The following is a 23,896-nucleotide window of genomic DNA, read 5'->3' on the forward strand; positions in this document are numbered from 1 at the left end:
GTTTAGTGAGTAGTGTTCTCAGCCGGAGTTGTTGGTGTGCATGGAAATGCAGTGAGATTGGCAACCATCTACAAACTTTCGGTGTCCCTTAGGAACATGCATCCGTACCCTCACTTTATCCCCCTCCTAGAAACAAAAAGTGTGAGTACCCCGCTTAGCATCAGTGTACCTTTTTATTTTGTGTTCCAGCCGCGTAACCCTTCAGCAAACAGTCATGTCAGTGGGTGGGTGCGCAGTAGCAGATGGCAAAATAGACAGCCTTGTGTGCATTTGCCTGCTATCGGGAATCTGAAAGTGGAAAGTACCAGTTGCAGTATGTGGAGTGGCACGGTACACCTGCAAGAAGTCAATTACCACAGGTTTCCATGTTGATGTTGCTGGATGGCCATTTGGACAGTGTGTTTGAGCACAAGGCTGAACCTCTCTACAGCACCATTAGCTGCTGGGCAGTAGAGAGAGGAACGATGGAGACGAATATTCCTTCCTTCCAGAAAAGCAGAGAAAGCAGCAGATGTAAACTGAACACCGTTATCAGTAATAATACTCAATGGATTGCCTTGGTGGCTGAAGACTGATGACAGAACCTAAATCACAGAAACCATAGTGACAGTGTGAGTAAAGGAGACCTCAGGCCATTTACTGTAATAATCGGTTAATGTTATAGCAAACCTGCAGTCTATGCAGCAGTGTCAAATGGCCTGACTATATCCACAGGCCATTCTGCCATGGTCCATCTGGCAGCAGCACCGGCACCGGCTGGAGAGGAGCAGGATGTGACTTGACGGTTTTGTCACTGAGCTGACACACGTGGCAGGAACAGACAGCATCATGAACCTGAGCACCCATCCCTGGCCACCAATAGAGATCACGAAGCTCACCTTTTCCTGATATCCTTTGTGTGCTATGGAGACCAGCACAGATCGAAGAGGAGCTATTGTCCTTAAAGGGATACTCCACTTTAAAATGAAAATTCTGTCATCATTTACTCACCCTCATGTTGTTTCAAACCTGTATGAATTTCTTTCTTCTGCTGAACAGAAAGGAAGATATTTAGAAGAATGTCAGTAACCAGACAGTTTTTGGTACCATTGACTTCCATAGTATATTTTTTTCCTACTATGGAAGTCAATGGTACCAAAAACTGTCTGGTTACTGACATTCTTCTAAATATCTTCCTTTCTGTTCAGCAGAAGAAAGAAATTCATACAGGTTTGAAACAACATGAGGGTGAGTAAATGATGACAGAATTTTCATTTTAATGATGTTTTATTAACAAGGTTCGGGAGGAACACGTTCTAATGATCAAGCAATCAAGTCATTCTAACCAGCTGTCATCAATCAGTAATCAACAGGTCCACTCAATCAGCATGAGTTAAACCTATAAATATACGCAGTCGACTCACCCATATTCCTCGACAGTTTTCAGCATCCCTCCACCACCCCATCTCCTCACACTTGCTTGGTTATCTTCCTAAACCAGAGACGGGGGGATTACTCTGGGTTCGGGCCCAATTTCCGAGCTCGGAGCCCTCCCCCCGGAGTCGGACAGCACGCCAAATATGCATAACCATAAACTCTTTTGACATTTCGTCTACATCGAACGCACATGGCACCCTTTAGCGTCAATATGAGACGCAGATAGATATGGGCCAGAAGGCGCCTCCTAGCGGTCTAACCCTAACCCTACCCCAGACCTAAACCTACCCATAACCGAACAAAGCTCTGTGCGTCTCATATTGATGCTAAAGGGTGCCATGTGCGTTCGATGTAGACGAAATGTCAAAAGCGTCAGTATATGACGCCCTAGGATGAGAATGCGTTGTCATTCGTAAGTGTGAACTCGTGAAAAGTGGAGTATCCCTTTAACAGAGAGATCCAGTCGCAGTTTATAGTATGGCAACAACTCAACGTCACACCCTTGGGGCATTATAAATTTGTGTAAGAAGTTTGGTAAGAGCAGGACAAGAAGCACATGCAGCATCAACATCAGCAGCAGACAGAGAATTACAGGTGGCAGAAAAGCAAACAACTGTTCAACTGTTCAGCCTCTTTTGACCTGCTGAATCAATTTGGATTAATTGGAATCAAAAGTCCAAGAAAGCAGCGCTAGGATGCATCAGAAGGTGCAGGGGCATTGAGTACCGCCTGTACACGTGATTCCTCAGGAAGAAGACCCTCCGCTGAAACAGTATGACCTAAGAACAGCAGGTTGGTTGTGCCACAGCCTACTGTCAACCACTAAATCCAACAAACAATCCACTGTGAGTCCAAAAAAGATGTAGTCACTTGTGTTGCTGATAGTACAAGCTAAATATTCGGTGTACAGTATACTTCTTCAATTTCACAGATCTTGTGAGTATTTGATTACACTGATTGGCGCAGTTTAGCATAATGTCCAATCTTGCAGTTGCAGCTGGGCAGTTCCCAGCGTTAGCTAAGAGTGCCTCCAATCCACAGCGAAAGCATGACTTCCTCTTCCCAACCTGAGCAGAATTAAGAGGCGCATGTGACAGTTTCTCCCTTGTTCTGTGTTTTACTGTGTTTTGCACCACTTGTATGGAGGCGGTCACTTGGTGGGAATGGATTTAGCCTAATCGGCAGCAGATTCAATCTGGCTTGCTATCGTAACAGCTCTGTCCGGTGTAAGATCAGTTTCTAGTAAAAGACACTCACATATTCGTGGGCTAAGCACATTCTCTACTAACTGATCACGAATCAGTTCGGCAGTACTGGCGCCACTTATATGAAACAACAAGCTCTCGCAAAGCAACAACGTACAGTAAAAATGTCTTGTGAAGCGCCTGACAGCATTTACGGAAGGTGTTTCGTTTAACTACTATGTTAGCACAAAGTAGGCTTTCCATGCATCCTCTGCATCCTTATACGTTATGCCTTTGTTAGGCGATGAGAAGAAAATCCGTTGTCCCTCTATATACCGAGGCAGTGAAGTAGTACAGCTCTCCGTCTTTCGTCCGCCTAGGCATCCCCTGTAGCATCAATAACTCGTAGATAATTTTCAGAAATCCGCAGCCATGTGCTGAATGGTATAGCAGGCTCACCTAACAGGGCAAAGCAGGAAAAACTGGCAGAGCACATTACGCCGGGGACAAACATACTAGGCCGATTGAATGTAATTTGATACTTATGACTGGTCATGCCCAAACGCGCCGAGTCAAAGACAGTTGCGTTAAGTCGGTGTTCACAGTCGGTGTTTAAAATCTGCTCCAGTCGTTGGAAACAGTCTGTAAGTGTGTTCAGTTCAGTCTTAGAATGTTTCAGCTAGTCGTTAAGTGTGTTCCCGGCATTAGCAAAAGCCATCTTCGTGACCAAACCATAGCAAAAAAATGCCTAATCCTCGTCGCCAATTTGTAGTATCTGTGATCACACGAGACAGGAATAGCAAACTTCATCCATCTTCTTTACTCATTCACTTCTGTTCTCACACACATTACATCAGAATACAACAGTTCAAACTTTTTTTTCAAAATGTATCACAATAAATACAATAAGATGTGATAAATTCTAGTATGGGTGGTCGAGTAGTTCAAAAAGCTTTCTATCTTTTCAAACTAGGAGACTAAATGGTTAGTTTCTGTCATTAATTACTCAACCTCAGTTGTGCGACAGTCTGAGGATACCATGGAAAACTGATTGTTTGGCCAATAATTCAAGAAGGGCCAGACTTTAAAGCTCTTGATTCTAACTTGAAAATGTACATAGTTCTTGTAATTGTTTAACTGTAGCATATGTTAAAATAAGGCTGGCTGTAATTACAGGTAAGACCAGTGATGGCTCCTCAGTTGGCCAATGTTTACTTTTTTCTTTTTTTACTGAAAAATAGCAGCCTACACATTTAGAAACTATAGCTACAACATGCCATAGTTGTAATATAAATCTCGTGAAAAATATATTTAATTAACAGATTATCTATTATAAATTATAAAAGTTAGTCAAAATTTTATACACATTAAATACAATAAAATGTGATCAATTCTAGTATGGGTGGTCGAGTAGTTTAAAAAACTTTTTTATGTTGGTGCAAAATGATGTTTTATCTGCTTTTCATTCGTTTAGATCATGTTTGACTGTATGTGTGTAAACGCCATGATGTAATTACCGCAATTACGTGATTTCAACTTGTAAAAAGGGTTCATGTCCTCCTAGAGCTCATAATTACAGCTTGTAACCCAGCTAACCATTTTTGGTTCCCAGAAAGTTCTTTTTTGAAGGTTTGCTTTTGGAGGAAAGTTTTCTTAGCGAAAATAGAACTATGTTTTTGGTTTGTAGAACGTTACATTCTAACGTTCCCCTAACTTTATTGTTTTGTTTTCAAATGTATTAGCTCTTCATAGGGAGGTTAGAGATTACTGTGTCTCATCTTGCCACCTCAGCGAGGGGACAAAGCCAGCTGCCTCTCATGGAAGCTAATCTCCACCTCTACGAAGGGAGACGCGCTGCCTGCGTTTGTCTTATTATTACCAAACGCACCCTGAGACTCAAGTACCAAGGCTCTGATATGTTTACCTTAACTCTTTTGCACACAGCATTTGAAGCTTTATCAGTGTATTGACACAGGGGGATTAGGTTAGTGTGGAACAAGGCTGCTTTATCAGTCCAAGCTCTGCCACCCCTTAGACGCTCCATAATCCCTACAAAGAGAACCAAGAGAGGGAGACAAACAGACATATTTGGTATCATCTCATGCATTCACCATTTATCTCTCTGAAGTATTTGCATTTGACACTGCAGCTCAGACTGTAAACAAACAAAAGAGTTTGTGCGTGCACTTGAAAAGTTTATTTTCAATTAACTTGCTACTTAAAAGTTTTATTTTGTCTCTTATCTATCATGCAATGGTTTCCATGGCAACACGGGGTTTTTGTTTGACAGGCGGTGACGGGCCTGCATCATCTCTTCAATCAAAACTCTCCATCTCTGACTGTGTCGCAAGATTAAGATGATGATGATGATGAAGGACTGAAGACTCAAATTATCAACGTAATTTAATCCAACTAAAGACGACCTGGTGTAACTGTAGGCTACTGCTAACACAAACAATACCGAACAAGGAGTGCAGGTGAAGAAACAAACGAGGATTATTAATCACTACAACTGACACATATGAAACGGTAAACGGTTAATGATAACGGTAACCAAGGAGACAAATGGGCGGCGGGAATCTGAACAAAGAAGACACGTGACAAATGAAAACAAACTGAATGTCCATGAAAACGAAACTAAACAGAACAGATTGGTGACATACTGGCTTTGTGAAAATTACATTGATTTCATCCCAAATTAATTGCCATCATTTTGACACAGCACTTCAACTGTTTACTCAACACAATGGGGATTTCATCAGCACACGCAGACGTCCTATGCAGGTTACCCTTAAAGGGATAGTTCACCCAAAAATGAAAATTATGTCATCATTTACTCACCCTCAGGATGTTCCAAACCTGTATGAATTTCTTTCTTCTACCGAAATATCTGTTTTTTGTGTTCAGCAGAAGAAAGAAATTCATACAGGTTTGGAACAACTTGAGGGTGAGTAAAAGATGACAGAATCATTTTTGAGTGAACTATCCCTTTAATGCACTAACTTACTAACATTAACAAGTGGGATCTTGATGTAAAGATATTTCGTCCATACATACAAAATAACAATAGTCCCTATTGACCTTTATTGAAAAAAAATTAAAAATAATAATCAAAATATGATAGACCAGTCTGCTTGGAAGGGGGGGGGGAAACTAACATCTTTACTCTTTCACGGTAAGAAATGGAAGACGCTGATAGATGCTAATACATCAGACAATCTGGTGCCAATCATGTGATTGTATGACGCCATCTAGTGGATGCTTGGTAATACAAACTATAAATAAATAGGTTTGATTTTAATGTTTTATTTATATTATTATTATTAATTTGATTTTGCAATTTCCAATGACAGAAAAGCATTGATATTTTGAATGATTTTCATGTTACATTTATTGTAGTATAATGCATATCGTATAACTCCTTAAGAGTTATACAACAAATCTCTCAAAAGAAAAATCACTGATACAGGCCCCTAGTTTACACCAGGGATTACAAATTATAAAATACTCTGGCAAAGGCTGCTTTAATTCCAAACACATCAATATATGACAATAATAGAATTAGTGACAAAAAAAGAAAGAAAGAAGACAAAATACTATCCATGGATCATTTAAAAACAAACAATCAATCATTATTTGCCATTGACTGGAAAATATTTGCTTCTCGAGCAATTCTTAACAATTTCTTAACAAAACAATGGATATAATCTTGATTATTAAGTTTGATTTGATTGGACTAATCTATAAAACCAAAGTCTCAACTGATTTGAGGTTTACAGGAGAGTCCTTCTCCTTGTTTCTGAGACTATTAGTGAAGAATAAATTCACACATTGCACGTGTACTATCCCAAAGCAACACCACAGGATCTGCCACTTTTACATACACTAGTAATAAACAGAAGGGTGAACATTTGACATTGTCAGACTCGATAGCACGTAACTGAGTCACACTACAGATGAAGCAACAGTTCTGAAAGCATTTGTAAGTGATTTTCAAGTCCTTAATCCTGAGACAACAAGAGGGCACCTTAGACATGAAAAAACACATCAGATGCAACAATCAGTAACGTTTCTATTATTTAAATTACTAAAGCAAATTAAAATAAAATCCTATTCTGATTTGAATCCCTTTCGTATATGTGTCTCTCTGATTCATTGCGGTCTCGTGAGAAACATAACTGAGGCCTCTTTCAATCTCAGTTTAAGAACCTTTCTGTACCTAATAGACGAGCCCTAAAAATCTTTCATCCAAAAGTACCCAGATTTATATTTCCTCAAACAAGACACCGTTTCTGTACGTTTAGGCATGCTGCATTCAAAACACCCAAGCACCCACCTGGTAATAACTGGTTTTCAATATGGAAAATTGACAGTAATCTTCAGAGCAGTGCACAACAGATAAAATCTGAAAAATGTGGAAAAAAAATGTACAGTGCAGGTTGGTGCATTTTTACCCTTGTTGGACTTCCAGCTATAAAAAAAACAAAAAAACAATGGCACCAGAGTAAAAAAAAAAAAAAAAAGGTAAGTTTTAAGCCCATTTAAGTGTTACATCACATATAACTTTGCAGTTTTAACATTCCTCAGAATGTGGCACTAAAACAGAAGAAAAAAATAAGGAAATTAAATGTCACAGTCCTCCTTAACTAAATATCTGAAGCTAGATTAAGGCCTAACACAAGGCACAAGCGCACACATAAATAATCCAATATGACTGACACAAAGTGGTTTGGAGAGCTGTACTGATCGACCAGATGGCTAAAACATTCACAACACCTCCCACAACGGCCCTGGTGCCCATGACAAGTCTGAAACTGCCGTTTGATTGGGAATTTTATACGCTACTGTTCAAAAATTTGGGGCTGGTAAGATTTTTAATGTTATAATTTTTTATAGTCTCATCAAGGCTACATGTATTAGATAAAAAAAAAAATTTGTAAAAACAATAATACTGTAAATTATCATTAAAATTAAAATATCTGTTTTTCTTTTGAATATTTTTAAAATGTCATTTTTTCCTGTGATGGCAAAGCCTTATTATTATGTTGTTGTTGAAAACAGTTTTTAAACTCACATTTTTTAAAAACAGAAATAAAACTGTCACTTTTGATCGATTTTGAGCATTCTTGCTAAATAAAAGTATTTCTTTCTTTCAAAAAAAATACTACAGACTGCTAGAATTCTTTCCTCTTTTCCTCTCCTCCTTAGTGTTATGCCAGCAAGCTTGCAACAGATTTAATACAAAAAATGAAACAAGCACAACTAGCAGCTTTCATTCATGGGAAAAAAAGGAAGTGTATTCTCTGTCATTAGTATATCAATATTAATGTAACTCTTCATAATATTATTTCTGATTCTACTAAAACGTACGGCCGGAACTGTGAGATTTTGAGTCTGTAGTCATAAGCGTTTAATTCATGCATAATCAATGAGCTCCTATTCAGTCATCAGAACCTTGGGCCAACAGTTTCCCTCTCGGCCACAAATGTGAGCTACACATTAAAAAAAAAAAATCCTGGCCAGGGCGCAGCACTACTGGAAACATCTCAAATGTATGTCAACAAAACTAGCTGCAACATTTGGCATCCACTCTGATGATGTTTAATGAAGTGAACAGCGTGAACCAATAAACAGCTGTTCTGTGTAGAACGAGTCCTTAATTCTTTGGTGCTTCAATGACTAATTCAATAGTTGTACAGCCACTGGAACAAGTCATCTTATTTTCAACCAACCCATATCATAGCTGTCCGTTGTATAATCCAAGCACAATATCTTGTGTATGGATTATGATAAAAAAAAAAAAAAGTGACAAAAAAAAAAAAAAAAAATCTTCCGTGGGGCATGCATGTAATGAGATCAGCAATATTGGCATTTAACGTGTCTCTGTCCTAGCTCTGAGAGAAGTATTCTAGTACAATGCGTAGATGACCCAGTCTATCCTTCAGGGAAGTCAAAGACAGAACGGTGGTCTGATAGGCTGGATCTAACTGCAGCACTGACAGCAGCCACCAGCACCAGGCCGGTCCATTAGCAGACGCCTGCAACGCACAAAAACACATTCATTCTCGTTAAAAAGTTACTATTAAAACGGTTTTGCAAAATGTACACAATATTCTGCGTGCTCTGACCTGAATGTTGTCCTCTTTCTCGGGCATGATGCCGTACTGCCGGCTGATCTGCTCCTGAATGCGGCTGTTCAGGCGATGGTACCACTCTCTCGCCTGCTGATACACGCTGTCATGGAGAAGCTGCAGTAATTCAAGCTCGCCGCCTTCGACCTAAACGCAAACAAGTAGAAGTTTTCCTGTTATTTATATGCTTTCATCAACCAGATGATAAAGCAATGCTTGTGAAATCATAATGAAGATGAGTTAGAAAAGAGCTTGAATTTGTTGACTAACAGGCAGTTAATCACAAGCTGTTCGATGAATACACTTGCAATTAACACTAATTAGCATTAAGTATTTACTTGATATTAAATTTGCAGTGCTAACAAAAGGTTTCATATTTACAGCCATTATAAGCAATCTATCATGCAAACAGGCTCAGGCTTGTGATAGTGGTAATAACCCCCTCATGAATCTTTTATGCATGCTTCTCATTTAATGTTCAAACATGACACCTTATTTAGGTGGTTGAGACACATAACCATTGGGAAAACGACTAGAAGATTAAAAAGTCCAACCTTATTCACTAATGATGATAACTGAACACTGTTGTGTGGCTCTACTTGCCTTAAACATTTCATTAATAAACATTTAATTGCCAGTCAGAACCAACCTGAACCTGTTGAAATGACTGTGTTAAACCGAGAAATTACAGTATCCTGCCCTAGTATGTGAGCTCAACCAGATGCAATTTAATGAAAATAACTGCGGCAGCCAAATGGCTTGATTATTGTTATAGTGACAATCATCTGAGTGATCACAACAGTCATGATCACTTCCACATATAGCCTCAGTGGGCACCACAACTTCCTATGTAGTGTATAGTGTACAGAAAGTGTGAGAAACTTCTGCACATCTTGAGGAAGTGTCCCACAACAGGTCAAAGCAGTATCAAAACGATCCACCTTTATGCAGGCATTCAGATCATTATATTTTAATATAATGTACTGAAATGCATGTTTACTATAGTTGATAATATATAATATATTAAAACTAGTTGTGATTGACTGTTATTAAAATGACAGAATATAATAAAATGACAAAAAGAGCTTGCTACTGCCACAGTTTGCTAGGGTAGAATAATATCCCGGAGGCTCACGCAGGCAGCACTTTAGTTTAAATATTAACATACATTATAGAATGCAAGTGTGCCATCAGGAAACATTTCAGATAAACATGTGCCAGATTTCTATTGTGACAAGAGACTGTAACCTTTAAGATGAGAAGTACATCAAGGGCTGTATTAAAGATACTTCCTATCTTAAGCCTTAAGTTAAGATTTGACTAAACTAACTGAAATCACCATAGTTACTAAATAGATTAGACAGAATTCTAGAATGTTTCAGTGGTACCGCCCCATGAGAGCACTTTCATTTACATGATTCTTGTATTATCTGGTTATAAGGTTTAATTTTTTCATATTTGCCATACAGTCTTATGTGCTTTAATAATGCTGTATTGCATTAAAGAGTTCTTCCAATGTGCCTTTTTCTTGGACTTAGATCTGAAATTTGAGTTATGGCAATCTGTAACCTCTGACCTTATGGTCCTCCAGGTACTCAATATCAGCAGTTTGGTAGCCATCTCTCTGTCCTCTCCTGAGCACTCGGAAGCGACTTCCTCCCACTGTATCCACATAGGAGCGACCATCGGGAAGCAGTTCAAGTTCCAAAATATCCAACATGCAGCCATAATCTGCAAAGCTGTGACAGGAAATTCTAGTATCAAAACACTGTAATATATATATATATATATATATATATATATATATATATATATACTGTATATATATGGCTTTTGTTAAATAAATAATGACATGGTGTTATAAGTCATGTGTTACTGCTCATCTGAGGTTGTATTTACCTAATTTTAAGACCTGCTAACAACCAGATGATTTTTATGATATGTAAAACCATAAAATTCTAAAGGGTGTCCTTTCTTTTTCACATGACTGTATGTATATAATTTGAGAATTAATAAGGCATAAATTAAGTTTCTTAAAATCAGTAAGTGCGGAAGCTAGCATAACCTTAAATGACAGATGTTAGCTGCATAATATTTTATTTGTATACCCTTTGCCATGCTCATAGCTGCACATGCCAAACTTTTTGGTGCCCGTCTCCATACATCTGCGCATCATCAGACGGTAGCGAGGCTCAAAGATGTGCAGCGGGCAAGGGATGCCAGGGTACGCCACCGTGCACACAAAGATTGGGATGTCCTTGGTCAAACTGGAGATATAAAAGATGGTCAGTTGAAAGATGCTTTAACAGTCCAGAAGACGTTTGATATTGTGTGAAGACTTCTAGACACCATTTTGCAGATACTGGAGCTCTTCCAGACCTCAGCAGCATGAGAAATTCCATTCAGATAAACTCCTTTGCAAATAAATAGGCAGGAGCACAGTTTTTTTTTAGTTTTTTTTTTATCATTGAGAGGGGTACTCACTTTGAGAGCTCTTCCATCTCTGCCTCGTGCACCTGTTTCCTCTCTGCCAACTGCTGGGGGAAGAGGCGGCAAATAATCTCCTGCAGCAGCACTGTGGGGTTGTACTTCCTGTTCTTAAAATACTGGGAATAGGAAGTAATGTGGTGAGACTTATACTGCTATGTAATATGATTTGTAATATGATTATGGTTTTATTTTTGTTTATTTACTTTATGATAACATAATATGATTGACTTGAATTAGAAGAATCAGGGCTGATTTAAGACATGTTATTCTGTAGGTGAAAAACATAAAACATTTAATTGTAAAATAAAGTTAAATAAATGATCAAATAATACAACTTTATATCTCACAAGTGCATTTTTTTAATATAAAGTTAGAATTATATATATATATATATATATATATATATATATATATATATATATATATATATATATATATATATATATATATATATACATACATACACACACACACACACACACACACGTAATTATTGTAACGGTCTGTGTTTCAGTAGTACCTCCTGCAGTGGTTGTTTGCAGAGTGGACAGCGGAGATTGTGATCCAGACTTCTCTCGATGCAGTTCTTGCAGAACGTGTGTCCACAGGGTGTTGTCACCGGCTCATAGAATAACCTTTAATCCATTGATCATGATAGTGATCATTGATCCATTGAGCACAGATAAGAGGTGGGAAGTTAATAAACACATCTGTTTATGCACAACAGTCTTCTGGAATAAAAGACTTAAAATCCTCATTAAGACAGATATACATTTTTATCTGGTTTTATCCCATTTCATTAAGAAGAGGATCACTTTGCAGAAATATATCAACTGATTATAACAATTGATAAGGAATAATTAACAACATGCCGCTTAATTATCACAAATAGTAGTGCATTATTTTGTCCATTATTTTACAAATTATTCAACAACCCGGAGTCAATATATTCCGCTTACATTACAGTTACCACGCCTCAAAACACTGTTCAATGTTTAATTTCAAGACATATGTCAGATTGTTATCCTTTAAACACTAATTTCTTATGCATCTCATCGCAAGCAGTGTCTAACATTGTGAGTGTCTAGCAGTGTGAGTTTAACTGCTTCAAGAACAGTCACGTAACTGAGAAACTGAAAAAATGTCATATAGCTTTTCAGTTGCAAAACTATTTTACTGATAAAGACGCAGGGCAGCACTGACAACAAGTTTGTGTGTGTGTGTGTGTGTGTGTGTGTGTGTACGTGCGTACGTACGTGCGTGCGAGAGAGCGAGTGTGTGTGAGTGTGTGTGTGAGTGTTTGTGTGTGTGTTTGTGTGGAAGAGAGAGCAGGAGAAAGAGAGTGTGCTTTCCATAGATAATGAAAGGTAATTCCATGGTGAAAACATGGATAAAGTTTGTCATTTTTATATTATTGTTTGTTATATCGATTTGCTTGGTCAATGTCTTTGTAGGTTTATGTTCTTTTGCTGTTGTAGGCTGTAAGGACCTCTGAAATCATTTGACAAAGTGATATGGATATATAATGTATTATATATACATGTATATACATTCTCATTCACGGTTCCATGCTGGTGGAACGCTCTCCCCACCCTCATCCGGAATGCAGAATCCCTCACAACATTCAAAAGACAACTGAAAACTCATCTCTTCCGTGGGCACTTAACTTCATATAAAAAAAAAAATATAAAAATTATATTTCTTTCCTTTTTCTTTAATCCTCCCTTATCGGGCTTATGCTACTCTGAACAATGCCTGAACTTCGTATTTTGAGCACTTGCGTTGTTTTTGCCTCTTCACGATGACTCGCTTAATTTAGTCCTAAATTGTAAGTCGCTTTGGACAAAAGCGTCTGCTAAATGACTAAATGTAAAATGTAAGACCTGCCTGGAACAACTTTAGCTGTGTGTTTCCCTGAAAATAATTGCACACCTTAGAACGTTTGTAAACCATTCAGAATCAAGCATTTAACAGCTCCATAGTAACTTACAATACATTTCCCTATTTTGAATTACACTCGTTAAAGTATTAAAGAACATGTTGTGTCTTCAATTAAGCACGTGCCAGCTGTAATCTAACATTTAAATACTGTATCAAAGTTCAAGAAAATGCAAGGGTCTGGTAGCAGGATATAAGGTCAGTGAAAAAGGACACACTATAAATCTCCACTGACCTGATGCAGAGAGGGCACTCAAAATCAGTCACTGTCAGAACGCTGAGGCAGGACTCTCGGCCCACACTGCACACACCTAAAGAACCAAACAACCAACATCAACTTTGAATGAATGTCATTCTGATTTGTTGTCTAATCATGTCTAAACAAAGTAACTGCTTATGAAGTAAAATGAAATAATATTTATATGAATAATAATATTTAATAATAATATGAATATATAACCCATTATGTTTATCTGGGTTGAACAATGAACTACTATGACCTACTAATGAATAAAGAACTTACAAAACCCAAAGTAATCTTGAATATCAAAATGAATATCATATGTTTACTTATGACATATTATTAGATTTTTGTACACATATGCAATAGGTCACACGAGGATGTGTTATACTGTATATATAGCTTGGCTAATGTGCTATTCTATGAATATAATAATGGCCAAAGTGTCAAACCAGTCTCACACTATTTTCTGAAACCAACAATGCTCACATTATTATGTATTCCTTAGCCTACTTAATGCATAGTTTTAAAAAAAGTATGAGATTAATGATGATTAATAATCACCATCAAGTGACAATTAATTAAAATTGTATGAAGCAAAGCAGCTAAACTAACTACCTTTCAGCATTCTGGACTGGAACTATCCATTTAAAAACTAAACTTTGAAAATATTATTCAATTATATTTAATACAAAAACAATGTTTTAATCATTTCTAGAAGGTGCATATATAAATGTGAATGCATTACATTTGTTTCCATGAGCAGTCAGTAAGATATCTTTACCTCCGTTCTGTTTCTCCTCTCTCTTCATCATCATTTCCTCATCATCCTCAGCAGTGGGTAGGAAGGACACGGCCTGACACAGGCTCAGGCAGCACTCGCCGCTGGTGCCGTGCTTCACTTTAGTTGCATTCTAGGACAGAACAGGAAAGACCTTGAGAGTGAGCAAAAACTTTCCCATATAGCTCACATCACAAATTAATTTATTTTTATTGCCATATCAGCATCAAAGTCTATTTTCATGAGAAAAAAAAAAAGAATCTTTAAGAAAACATCACAATCACAACTATATCAGATCTTAGACTTTTACTTTAATATTTTAGTTGCTCACATTACCAATGTTACACAAGAGCATATGTGACCCTGGACCACAAAACCAGTCACATGTCGCACGGGTATATTTGTGGCAATAGCCAATAATACATCAGGTCACAATTAGCGATTTTTCTTTTATGCCATCATTAGGATATTAAGTAAAGATCATGTTGCATGAAGATATTTTGTAAATTTCCTAACGTAAACATATATAAAAAAATAATTTTGTGCAGCACAATCGCGACCATAAATGGACAACTTTAAAGGCGATTTTCTCAGTGTTTCGATTATTTTGCACCCTCAGATTTCAGATTTTCAATAGTTGTATCTCAGTCAAATATTGTCCAATCCTAACAAACCATACATCAATGGAAAGCTTATTTATTCAGCCTTTATATGGCGTATACATCTCAATGTAAAAAAATTGACCCTTGTGACTGGTTTTGTGGTCCAGGGTCACATATGTGCTGTGCGCACACCTCACCTGCCCGGCATCACTTTGACCTTCAGCACTGTTGTGCGTGTAGCGCTGACTATCTGTGCACGAGGGGCTTACAGAGCTGGTGATGGGACAGGGATCTTGCAAGTACTCCGACACAACATGCAGGATCCGTGGAACTTCTTCCGGTACAGGCATTCCCTCTGCTTCCAAGATCTGCATATCACGTAAAACATTTTATTCATGCAAAACGTGCTCCATATTTGGATGTTTTGGTTCTGACTCTCTCCAGAAAAGTGAACTGTTCATCAAACTTCTGGAAACGTTCTGAAAGACCCACCTTCTTAATCTGGTTTTTCGCAGGGGCAAAGTCAGGCTGCTGCTTCAGGCAGTGGTAGAACTGGATGAGGGCTTCAGTCTGTCTGCCCATTTCAAGAAGAACATTCCCTTTACGAAAGAACCCCTAAAAACACAGAATTTAAACAAATTATTAGCACAAATATTCCTATTCAATATTTAGAAAAAGTCCTCGGGAATAAAAGTAAATCTCCCCCGTTTTACATAATATATATGATCCAAACATAATCAAACACTACATTTGAAATGTTTTAGGTCAGGAAGATTTTTTAATGACTGAAGTATCTTATGCTCACCAAGGCTGCATTCATTTGATCAAGAATACAGTAAAAACAATAATAGTAATATTTTGAAATATTATTACAATTATAAATAGTTTTCTATTTTAATATATTTTAAAATGAAATGTGTTTCTCTGATGACAAAGCTGAATTTTCAGCATCATTACTCCAGTTTTCAGTGTCACATGATCCTTCAGAAATTATTCTAATATGCAGATTTTCTGCTCAAGAAATATTTTCTTATTATTGTCAAAGATGAATACAATTGTGCTGCCTAATATTTTTTGGAAACCATGATAATTTTTTCAGGATTCTTTGATGAATGTTATAAATGCATTTACTGTCACTTTTGATCAATTAAATGCCTTTTTGCTGAATAAAAGTGATAAATTATAAGAGTATTATTAAAGATTAACTTTGAACGGCAGTGTATGCCAGTAAACTGCTGTGGGAATAATGCCAAACCACAATGTGCTCTGTCCATACCAACAGGGATGATATAACTATGAAACTGTGTCAGTCATTTCCGCAAAACCAAAACATGAGACTGCACCGACATTTTAGAAATCTGGCTTGAGTATGCAGAATAATAAATATGTATAATAAATTGATACAGATTTTAAGAATGCAGAATATAACCCATCTGTCAACACCATTCCTAAACAGTAATCAAAGTCTTGTCCTTAGAAGACAACATATAAATAACCAGTAGTCAGCAAAGATGGCCCTCACCTCAGTCCAATTGGGTCGCACACAGCACAGGTCATCCAGGTCACGGAGGGCATCAGAAAAGCGACGGAGGCCCATGCAAGCCTCGGCCCGCCACACTTTCAGACTCACATCATCCGGGACTGTAGATGCATGAAGATGGAGAGTATGATCCCCAGTCTCATTTCAGACATAGATATGTGGCTTTTATGGAGTTTTTTGTTTTAAATGTGCATTAAAAAAAAGAGAGAAACCTAAATGGACATCTATAATCTCTGAACAGCAGCACTCTGCATAAGCATTCCTCCCACCTCTAGGGAACATTGTGTTTTAGTGCACATCTTACATCTGCACCACTTGGATGGCATGAGATGACCATCTAATAGCATAATGCAAAAAATAAGGAAAAGAAACTGTGTAATGCATAAAGATCAAATGCAACGAATGGAGTTCGCCTGCTATAAGATAAACAAAGGAAGGGGTGGATGAGCGTGCTTTAGAGATTAATCAAATTCAACTACAAAGGGATCTGATCTGACAGTGATCGGAAATCCAAAACCTCTACAAATGATTGCATATAGAGGGACAGAAATTCAGATTGCATTTATATATGTGCGCACAGACCGATGAAATAACCAGGCTGTTACAAACCAGATTATGTTATAGGATTCTCGGTTACACAAGAGGGAAAGATTATGTGGGACAGAACGCTGAGCGTACAGGAAACTGCCTCTAATTGGATTCAAAGAGTTGACAGACATCTGAGTTTTGCCTGGGAGGGTTTATATTACTAGACAGATAACTGCATTCATTCAGTGGCCGTAAAATGATACGTTTAATTCACTAAAAGACAAATGGTACTGTTGATGTTAATAGTCATGCTATATCTAAAAGAGAAGAGCCTTACAATACTACCAAACTACACTATAGTGCACTATAGCTCATTATGTTGGAGATACATTACAACTACATTCATGCATCTTAGAATATGTTCTGTAATGTCTCCTTTGTGTATATTGTATACCCAAGGGACCTTGTTATTTCACCAATGTGTGCCCTAGAGATTCTTTCATGGCTTTATTTACCCTTGTTAGTGACATCAGCCTCTCACAACATGTTTTAACCCATTTTCACTGGTATTCATTAACCCTTTAGGAGACCTGAGATTATGAAATCACTGTTGCTTTGAACAAGCACAGCTCTCCGCTCTAAAGTGTGTGAGTAGGTGGATCACAAAGACAATCTCTAACAGTCTTCAACTAACCCACGCTGTGTTAAAATGAATTTTATGCTGCAATCTAGGGCAAATATTTCTAGAAACAACAGATTTCAAACTCCTGCTGCATATGGATTTCATTATCTCAGCCTACCTGTGTTTATAGGCTGATCTGATTCTAAACATGCATTTAGTATATTAAATTTGAAATGAGATAGTTCAAAATTATCAAAAATGAGTAAATGATGAATCGTTTACTCACCCTAATGTCGTTCCAAACCCGTAAGACTTTCATTCATAGAAACACAAATGAAGATATTTTTTATAAAATCGAAGATTTCTGTGACAGCTACGCAAATCTGACGCTTCGAAAAGTTCATAAAGAGATTGTAAATCTAATCCTAAACGGTTTATTCAAAATTTTCTGAAGAGACACGATCGCTTTATATAATGAACTGATTGAATTTAGGCTTTTATTCACATATAAATATTGATCAGCGAACATAAACAGAAGCTCAACCATCTTTGCTTGACGCGCGAGAACACACTTCATTGGTTCTTGAAGAAGCTCAGACGTGCTGCGTCACGCAAGAATGAACATCATGTTTATATGTGAATAAAAATAAATAAATTCTGTTCAGCGTATAAAGCGATCGTGTCTCTTCAGAAAATTTGGATTAAACTGCTCAAGTCATATGGATTAGTTTTACAATCTCAGTATGACCTTTTTGAAGCGTCAAAGTGGTAGTTGTGTAGCTGTCAATGGAGGGAAAGAAATCACTCAGATTTCATCAAAAAGATCTTCATTTGTGTTCCAAAGATGAATGAAGTCTTTCGTGTTTGGAACGACATGAGGGAGAGTAAATGATGACAGAATTTTCATTTTTGGGTGAACTAACCATTTAATTGCATAATCTCTATGATGCATTTTCCACAGTGATGTCCTGAACTGACATGATTGATATTCTATTTACAGATCCTTGTAAATTTGATCCTCATTTCAACATCAAATCATCATACTTCTGGAGATTTTTAATTGCATTCAATGTATTCCTTTTTCATTAGTGAATATGAGGTTCACAAACTCATTGGCCTACTTCAGCAGAATGAGGTGTGCTGTCACTGCATACATGTCCTATAAAAAGCAAGAGCCGGCTATTATTATGAGTTACAAATATCCTGTACAGCAAGAAAAAGAAAGGTTACAATTTGCTGAATAAAATCTAGTGAGCTTCCTATCTAGACAGCACAAACTAGGCACCTTCCATGTCACCAATCATTCTATTATGCACCATATTTGCAATTCTTGCAAAAAGTGGGTTTACTTTTTATAGGTGGTATAAACGCAGTGGATTTATTCATCCTAACTATAAATCAAAAAATATATATAAGAACAAAAAAAAATCATGTGAACAACCAATAATTAACACTGATAAAAGTCTCGCGAGACTTACGTACAACAGTAACAGTTTTGGTTTATTTTAAGCCAGACATAACGTTAGTAATAACTTGCGGGTGGGTAAGTGACTCAGGTTAATTCTGTAATCACACTCATAGGTCGGTTTTCCGAATCGTTATGTATGTTTTGATTCACACAAAAAAAGAATCGGTTCTCAAGATTGATTCTTTCGACTACACTCGCGCTGTGTGTATCTCTGTGTTTTGAACGAAAGCGCCTTAAAGCAACTAAACATAAAAAATTCGATTGCTGTAATAATAATAAAAAACGGTGTTTAATAGAAAGAATTAACGAATCGAGCTCCGTTCATAGCGTTTTGAGACAGCCACTATAGTCCGAGCATCTGCATGTTCAGTAGTCATAACCGATACGGAACACTAAACCCTGTTGCACAAGAAACACCAATGTGGTTGCATAAGGTAATTTGCCTCGTAGACGGAATTGGCATCCTTAACTTACCCATCTCGATCCCTTCGTCCGCAATACGCAGCGCTTCTGTAAACTCGCTGGTTTTCAGCTTCTCCTGAATGTGACACTTCATCTTAGTCTCTTCTGGGCAACATTTCTCAATGACGCTGAACAGTAGCACGTTGTTTTTGATGTTTTTCGCATCTCTCTGTTTCAGTCGTTCTTTGCAGGTGGGGCATCGCGAGGGCAGGAAAGCGCCCATGCATCTCCTGCAGAACGAGTGACCGCAGCTCATGGTCACGGGCTCGCACATGAGGAACAGACAGATCGGACACTCCAGCAGATCCATGCTGGACTCTTTCATCCGGTCACAGCTTCTTCCTGAAAGTTGAACAGCTGATGCCCTTTGTCAAAAGTTAAAGAGCTCGATTCTTGAGCATGAAATGTGGCATGCATAAAAAGTTAAACGACACGGGTAGTTTAACAGCTCTGTCCTATCTCATTTCATGATCACTGCTTTTATAAGCTTCCAAAGGCCGATGGCAGTTTCTGCGAAATTGAGCCGAGTGTGCCAAGACTAAGAGCATGCTTTAGGATTCCCTCTCCAACTTACTTTTATATGTGACAATAGATTTAATATGTATGATTATCTGTTGTCAATCATATCTCAGTCTTTGTTGTGAGAGTAACGTTTTCCCTTGTTGTGTAGTATGATGAATCGGTTCACTCCGCTTCAGTCCGATCAGCGTGGCTTTGCTGACTCTTCCGAACTCCATCAACGCAGTGCAAGGACAAAATAAAAAGCGACCGATGGATCTCTATTTTCCTGTTTTTAAGTTCGCTGGACCAACATCTTTCTCTTGTGTTTAGACCGCAGATAATGCTGTGTTCGCAACTGACACCATTACATTACATAAATAAAAAAAACACGTGACGCGTGGTGGTGCTTCCCATTGGCTCCCCCGCTCCGCGTTCCACCCTGTTGTGAAACAGCGAATGCCGCGTTTCATAACAGGGAATCTCGCGCACTAATTCAATGACAGAGTCCTACAAAACAAACGCTGTCATGGATATATGGGTGCTCAATAAATGTGCTTTGATAATTGCTTTCTTGCCTTTTCTTTGTGTAATTTAACATTTGCCGCACGTAGGAAAGGGTTTTGCTTTAGATGTTGAATGCAGTCCCTTCCCGAGATCATGCATTCTGTGCCACTGATAACATTATAAACCCTGAGGATTAACATTGTGTTAATATTTCTTAAACATGTATTTCAAATTGTCTACACCTTCTACATAAACATTACCTTCGCAAACCCTACATAAATCTTCGAATACTTGCTGTATTCATGTCTGTGTATTTATGGACTCCTGTATGTAGAACACATGTTCAATGGCATGCTGGTGAGTAATGACTTAAAGCATAATAGGATGACACTGCAAATACAGAGGCATTGTAATTACCAACCAACCAATGATACAAATGTGCATTTGGTTAAAATCTGCGTCACTGGTTAGACTAAAGTGCACTTATACAAGATTGCATAAGTGCAGTAAAGGTTGTATAAGTTTGCATTTCCTCCAACCAATCTGCATCATGTAAACATGTGACACTGAGAATGGCTAAATCACATAACACAACATTGTCTGGCTGCAGAGCAGGTTATTACTGAGCAGTTTAACTAGCTTTTTTCTTCCTTTATCATTATCATTATCATGTGGCTTATAATGTGGCTTGAACTGATGCTTGTAGTCTGTTTTATTTATGTGAAAACAACACAAAAAAGCAGTGAGTGATATGAAAATGAAAAGACCAGATCTTTATTATTTTACACATACAGCTCTACTTCAGTGACTGTGTGAGCAGACCACAGTGTTAAATAGTAAAAATGTCTGTATGTGTTTGTGGTCTGCCTATGTTGAGTTTTGTAACAAAGTTGAAGAACGGGCATGTCCTGAATAACAAATAAAAACACAATACATTCCTTAGACAGCTCATGTCATCTCATCAATAATACTGCACATTGCAGCATCCTTGTCCCACACTTTGTCCTTTTTACAAGACACGTTCTTGTCCGTTTGTGCAACCATGCAGCTAACACCCGTCACATCTACATCCATAGGTTCTGTTTTCAGTCTTGAGGCTCCAGCTGACCCCGCGCCACCAGCCTCTCCCGCGCTGGAGCTGTTAGGTTGTGGCAAATCATCAGGCAGCGAAACAAGACACCCTTGAATCATCTCAACCACCCGCTCCAGATGCTTCTGGAAACGCTCAGCCGTCTCCAACCTCTGTCTCTTCTGAACCTCCATCATGACCCGAAGCGTCTCCCTGGCCTGGTGAGGACGGTACTCATTGATGAGGTGATGCATGTGGACAAACAGGAGTTTCAAGTCCTCCATCTTCTCCTCTCGCTTAATGCTGCCTGGGCTTTTGATGAGGATGTCCAGAAGGTCCAGAAAGTTGACTAGGATGGACATATTTAGTTTCTTCAGCTCTCTCTTGTGGTCAAACTGCATAGGGTGGAGGCGCTCAATGCCCTGGGTCTCCAATGGTCGAATAATGATGTCATCGCATTGGAAATGATTGCCAAACATCATGTAACTGTCTCGAATAGGAGGAGGGGGTTTGGGGGCCAGTCCCTTTCGCACGTTCTCATCCGTGTACTCCTTGATGAACTGCATTGGAGGCGGTGGAAGAGCACTGACCTGCTGTGGCTCCCCCATGTTTTAAATCTAGTCGAGAAAACAATCAAATCTATTTATTAAATAGACTAGTAGTAGCAATATTGTGATTATTATTTATTAAAACTCTGTCTCTCTGGGATACAATCTACAATTATTTATTCTAAACAGAATTCGCTTTGAAAAAATGATTTGCTCTCCTAGATATATTACTGTCAAACAAACATATTGGGGGGGGGCTTCGGAAATGCAGTAAAAGGAACCATAAACATTTTATCAACAATACTTGTTTAGAAACAGCTAAAAGCTTGTAAGCTAAATGCTACTGTTCACCAAATAAGTGATATAGAGAATCGCAAAGCGGGACTCATTACTGTAGTAATCAACAAAAAATACATACCGAAGCTGCTGGCTTTATTGAACAAAAAGAGTGTCGGCTACGAAAACTGATTTTCAGTAAACATAAGCAAAGCGGTCAGATCCTCCTGCATGTCTCAATTCTCGATTTCTATTTCCTTCATGTCTGAACATAAATGGATTGCATTGGTACACAGTCTTGTAGCAACGAGCTATTTCATTGGCCAAGAGCAGAATAGGGCGTGTCCAAAGTAAAGCGTATTCAATGGCCCTGTCCCAAATGGCGCACTTCATGCGGACTTTCGGTCTCGTGGACTTGAATTGCGCGTGCTCGCTGAGTCTACGAGTCCGTAGGGCGTCCCATTCAGCATTTTACCGCTCTGAAGTGTGCTCAGCAGCGCCCCCTTTGTACCCTTGAAGCGGTCTTCCACGAAGCCCGCATAGAAGCAGGCTCCACGCACTTTAACTACCCAGGAATCCTTGCGAAAGGCCAATCAGACAACAGATGGGAGGAGATTTCACTCACGGATAATTGTTGACATGGCTGAGAAGAAAATATTATGTTTTTTATGACCTAAATGTAAATTTTATCAGTTGCTACCTACAGTTTATACAAACATTATGGTCATCGAGCAGTGGTTGATGTCTCTAACATAATAATAGCGCGTTTAATAATACGATCGCATTATGATTCATTAAATAAATAGAACGAATGGCAGGGCTTTACTGAGTCATATGTAAACATAGTATGAATATTGAAACCTGTAAATTGAAAAAAATTATGTTTAAATTATGTTTTAAAATTGTAATCTTAGTTCAAATGGAACATTATGTATTATTATGTACAACTGTATACATCATTTAAATAAGCATGATATATCTATTGTCTAATGCCCAGGTGATATGCACAATATCAAAATATAGAACTGTAAAATTAGGCTGTGTAGTGGACATGGAGATAAGACGTCGGAGCGCAAAAATGTGATTTCTCCTGTCCAACAACAACCAGACCGTTATTTCCGGCGTGCCGATCGAGTCTGTCCCAAAAATACCTCTCAATGCGCCCTCGTGGACTCGCGCCAAGGGCCCTATAGGTCTGCACTACATGACGTCACCAAAGTGTGGACTCTGAGGAAGTCCACAAGTCCGGAGTGTGCCATTTGGGACAGGGCCAATGACATCGTAGTTTGGCTGTTTTATAAATATTATGAGAAATCGATACAATTAATTAATAATGTTAATGTTTGTTAGTGGCCCATGACAAATTTATTTTATGAGTTGTTTTTTTCTAATGGGCCGTTTGTGTGATACAATATACACACCACTGGTTGCCACGCAACATTTAGTGGCACACCCCCCTCAGAAACAGATGACATACTTTGAACATCGTCCTGGGGTATGTATTCACACTTTCTGGATACTTTATTGTAACTGTCAATATTTGCAAATATAAAAGTTACTTTTTCTAAAATAAGTTGAGACAATGTCTGTGATGA

The 23,896-nt window shown here is 38.2% G+C and overlaps 2 protein-coding genes across 2 annotated transcripts; both read right to left on the reverse strand.

The window, feature by feature from the left end:
* Positions 1-5,973: 5,973 nt before the first annotated feature.
* Positions 5,974-20,472, reverse strand: lonrf4 (LON peptidase N-terminal domain and ring finger 4). The gene is made up of 12 exons (XM_082177686.1): positions 19,416-20,472; positions 16,306-16,424; positions 15,276-15,398; positions 14,981-15,151; positions 14,185-14,314; positions 13,395-13,470; positions 11,742-11,856; positions 11,216-11,337; positions 10,840-10,998; positions 10,308-10,470; positions 8,729-8,878; positions 5,974-8,638 (listed from the first exon to the last, which is right to left on the reverse strand). Exons 1-12 carry the CDS (start codon positions 19,726-19,728, stop codon positions 8,489-8,491), a joined length of 1,791 nt encoding a protein of 596 aa, XP_082033812.1. The 5' UTR covers positions 19,729-20,472; the 3' UTR covers positions 5,974-8,488.
* Positions 20,473-21,155: 683 nt separating this feature from the next.
* med7 (mediator complex subunit 7) lies at positions 21,156-22,602 on the reverse strand. Its single transcript, XM_082177687.1, has 2 exons — positions 22,444-22,602; positions 21,156-22,094 (listed from the first exon to the last, which is right to left on the reverse strand). Exon 2 carries the CDS (start codon positions 22,083-22,085, stop codon positions 21,357-21,359), a length of 729 nt encoding a protein of 242 aa, XP_082033813.1. The 5' UTR covers positions 22,086-22,094; positions 22,444-22,602; the 3' UTR covers positions 21,156-21,356.
* Between the last annotated feature and the right edge of the window lie 1,294 nt (positions 22,603-23,896).

Source organism: Leuciscus leuciscus (genome assembly GCF_965113295.1).
Source record: "Leuciscus leuciscus genome assembly, chromosome: 8".
Classification (NCBI taxonomy): Eukaryota; Metazoa; Chordata; class Actinopteri; order Cypriniformes; family Leuciscidae; genus Leuciscus; species Leuciscus leuciscus.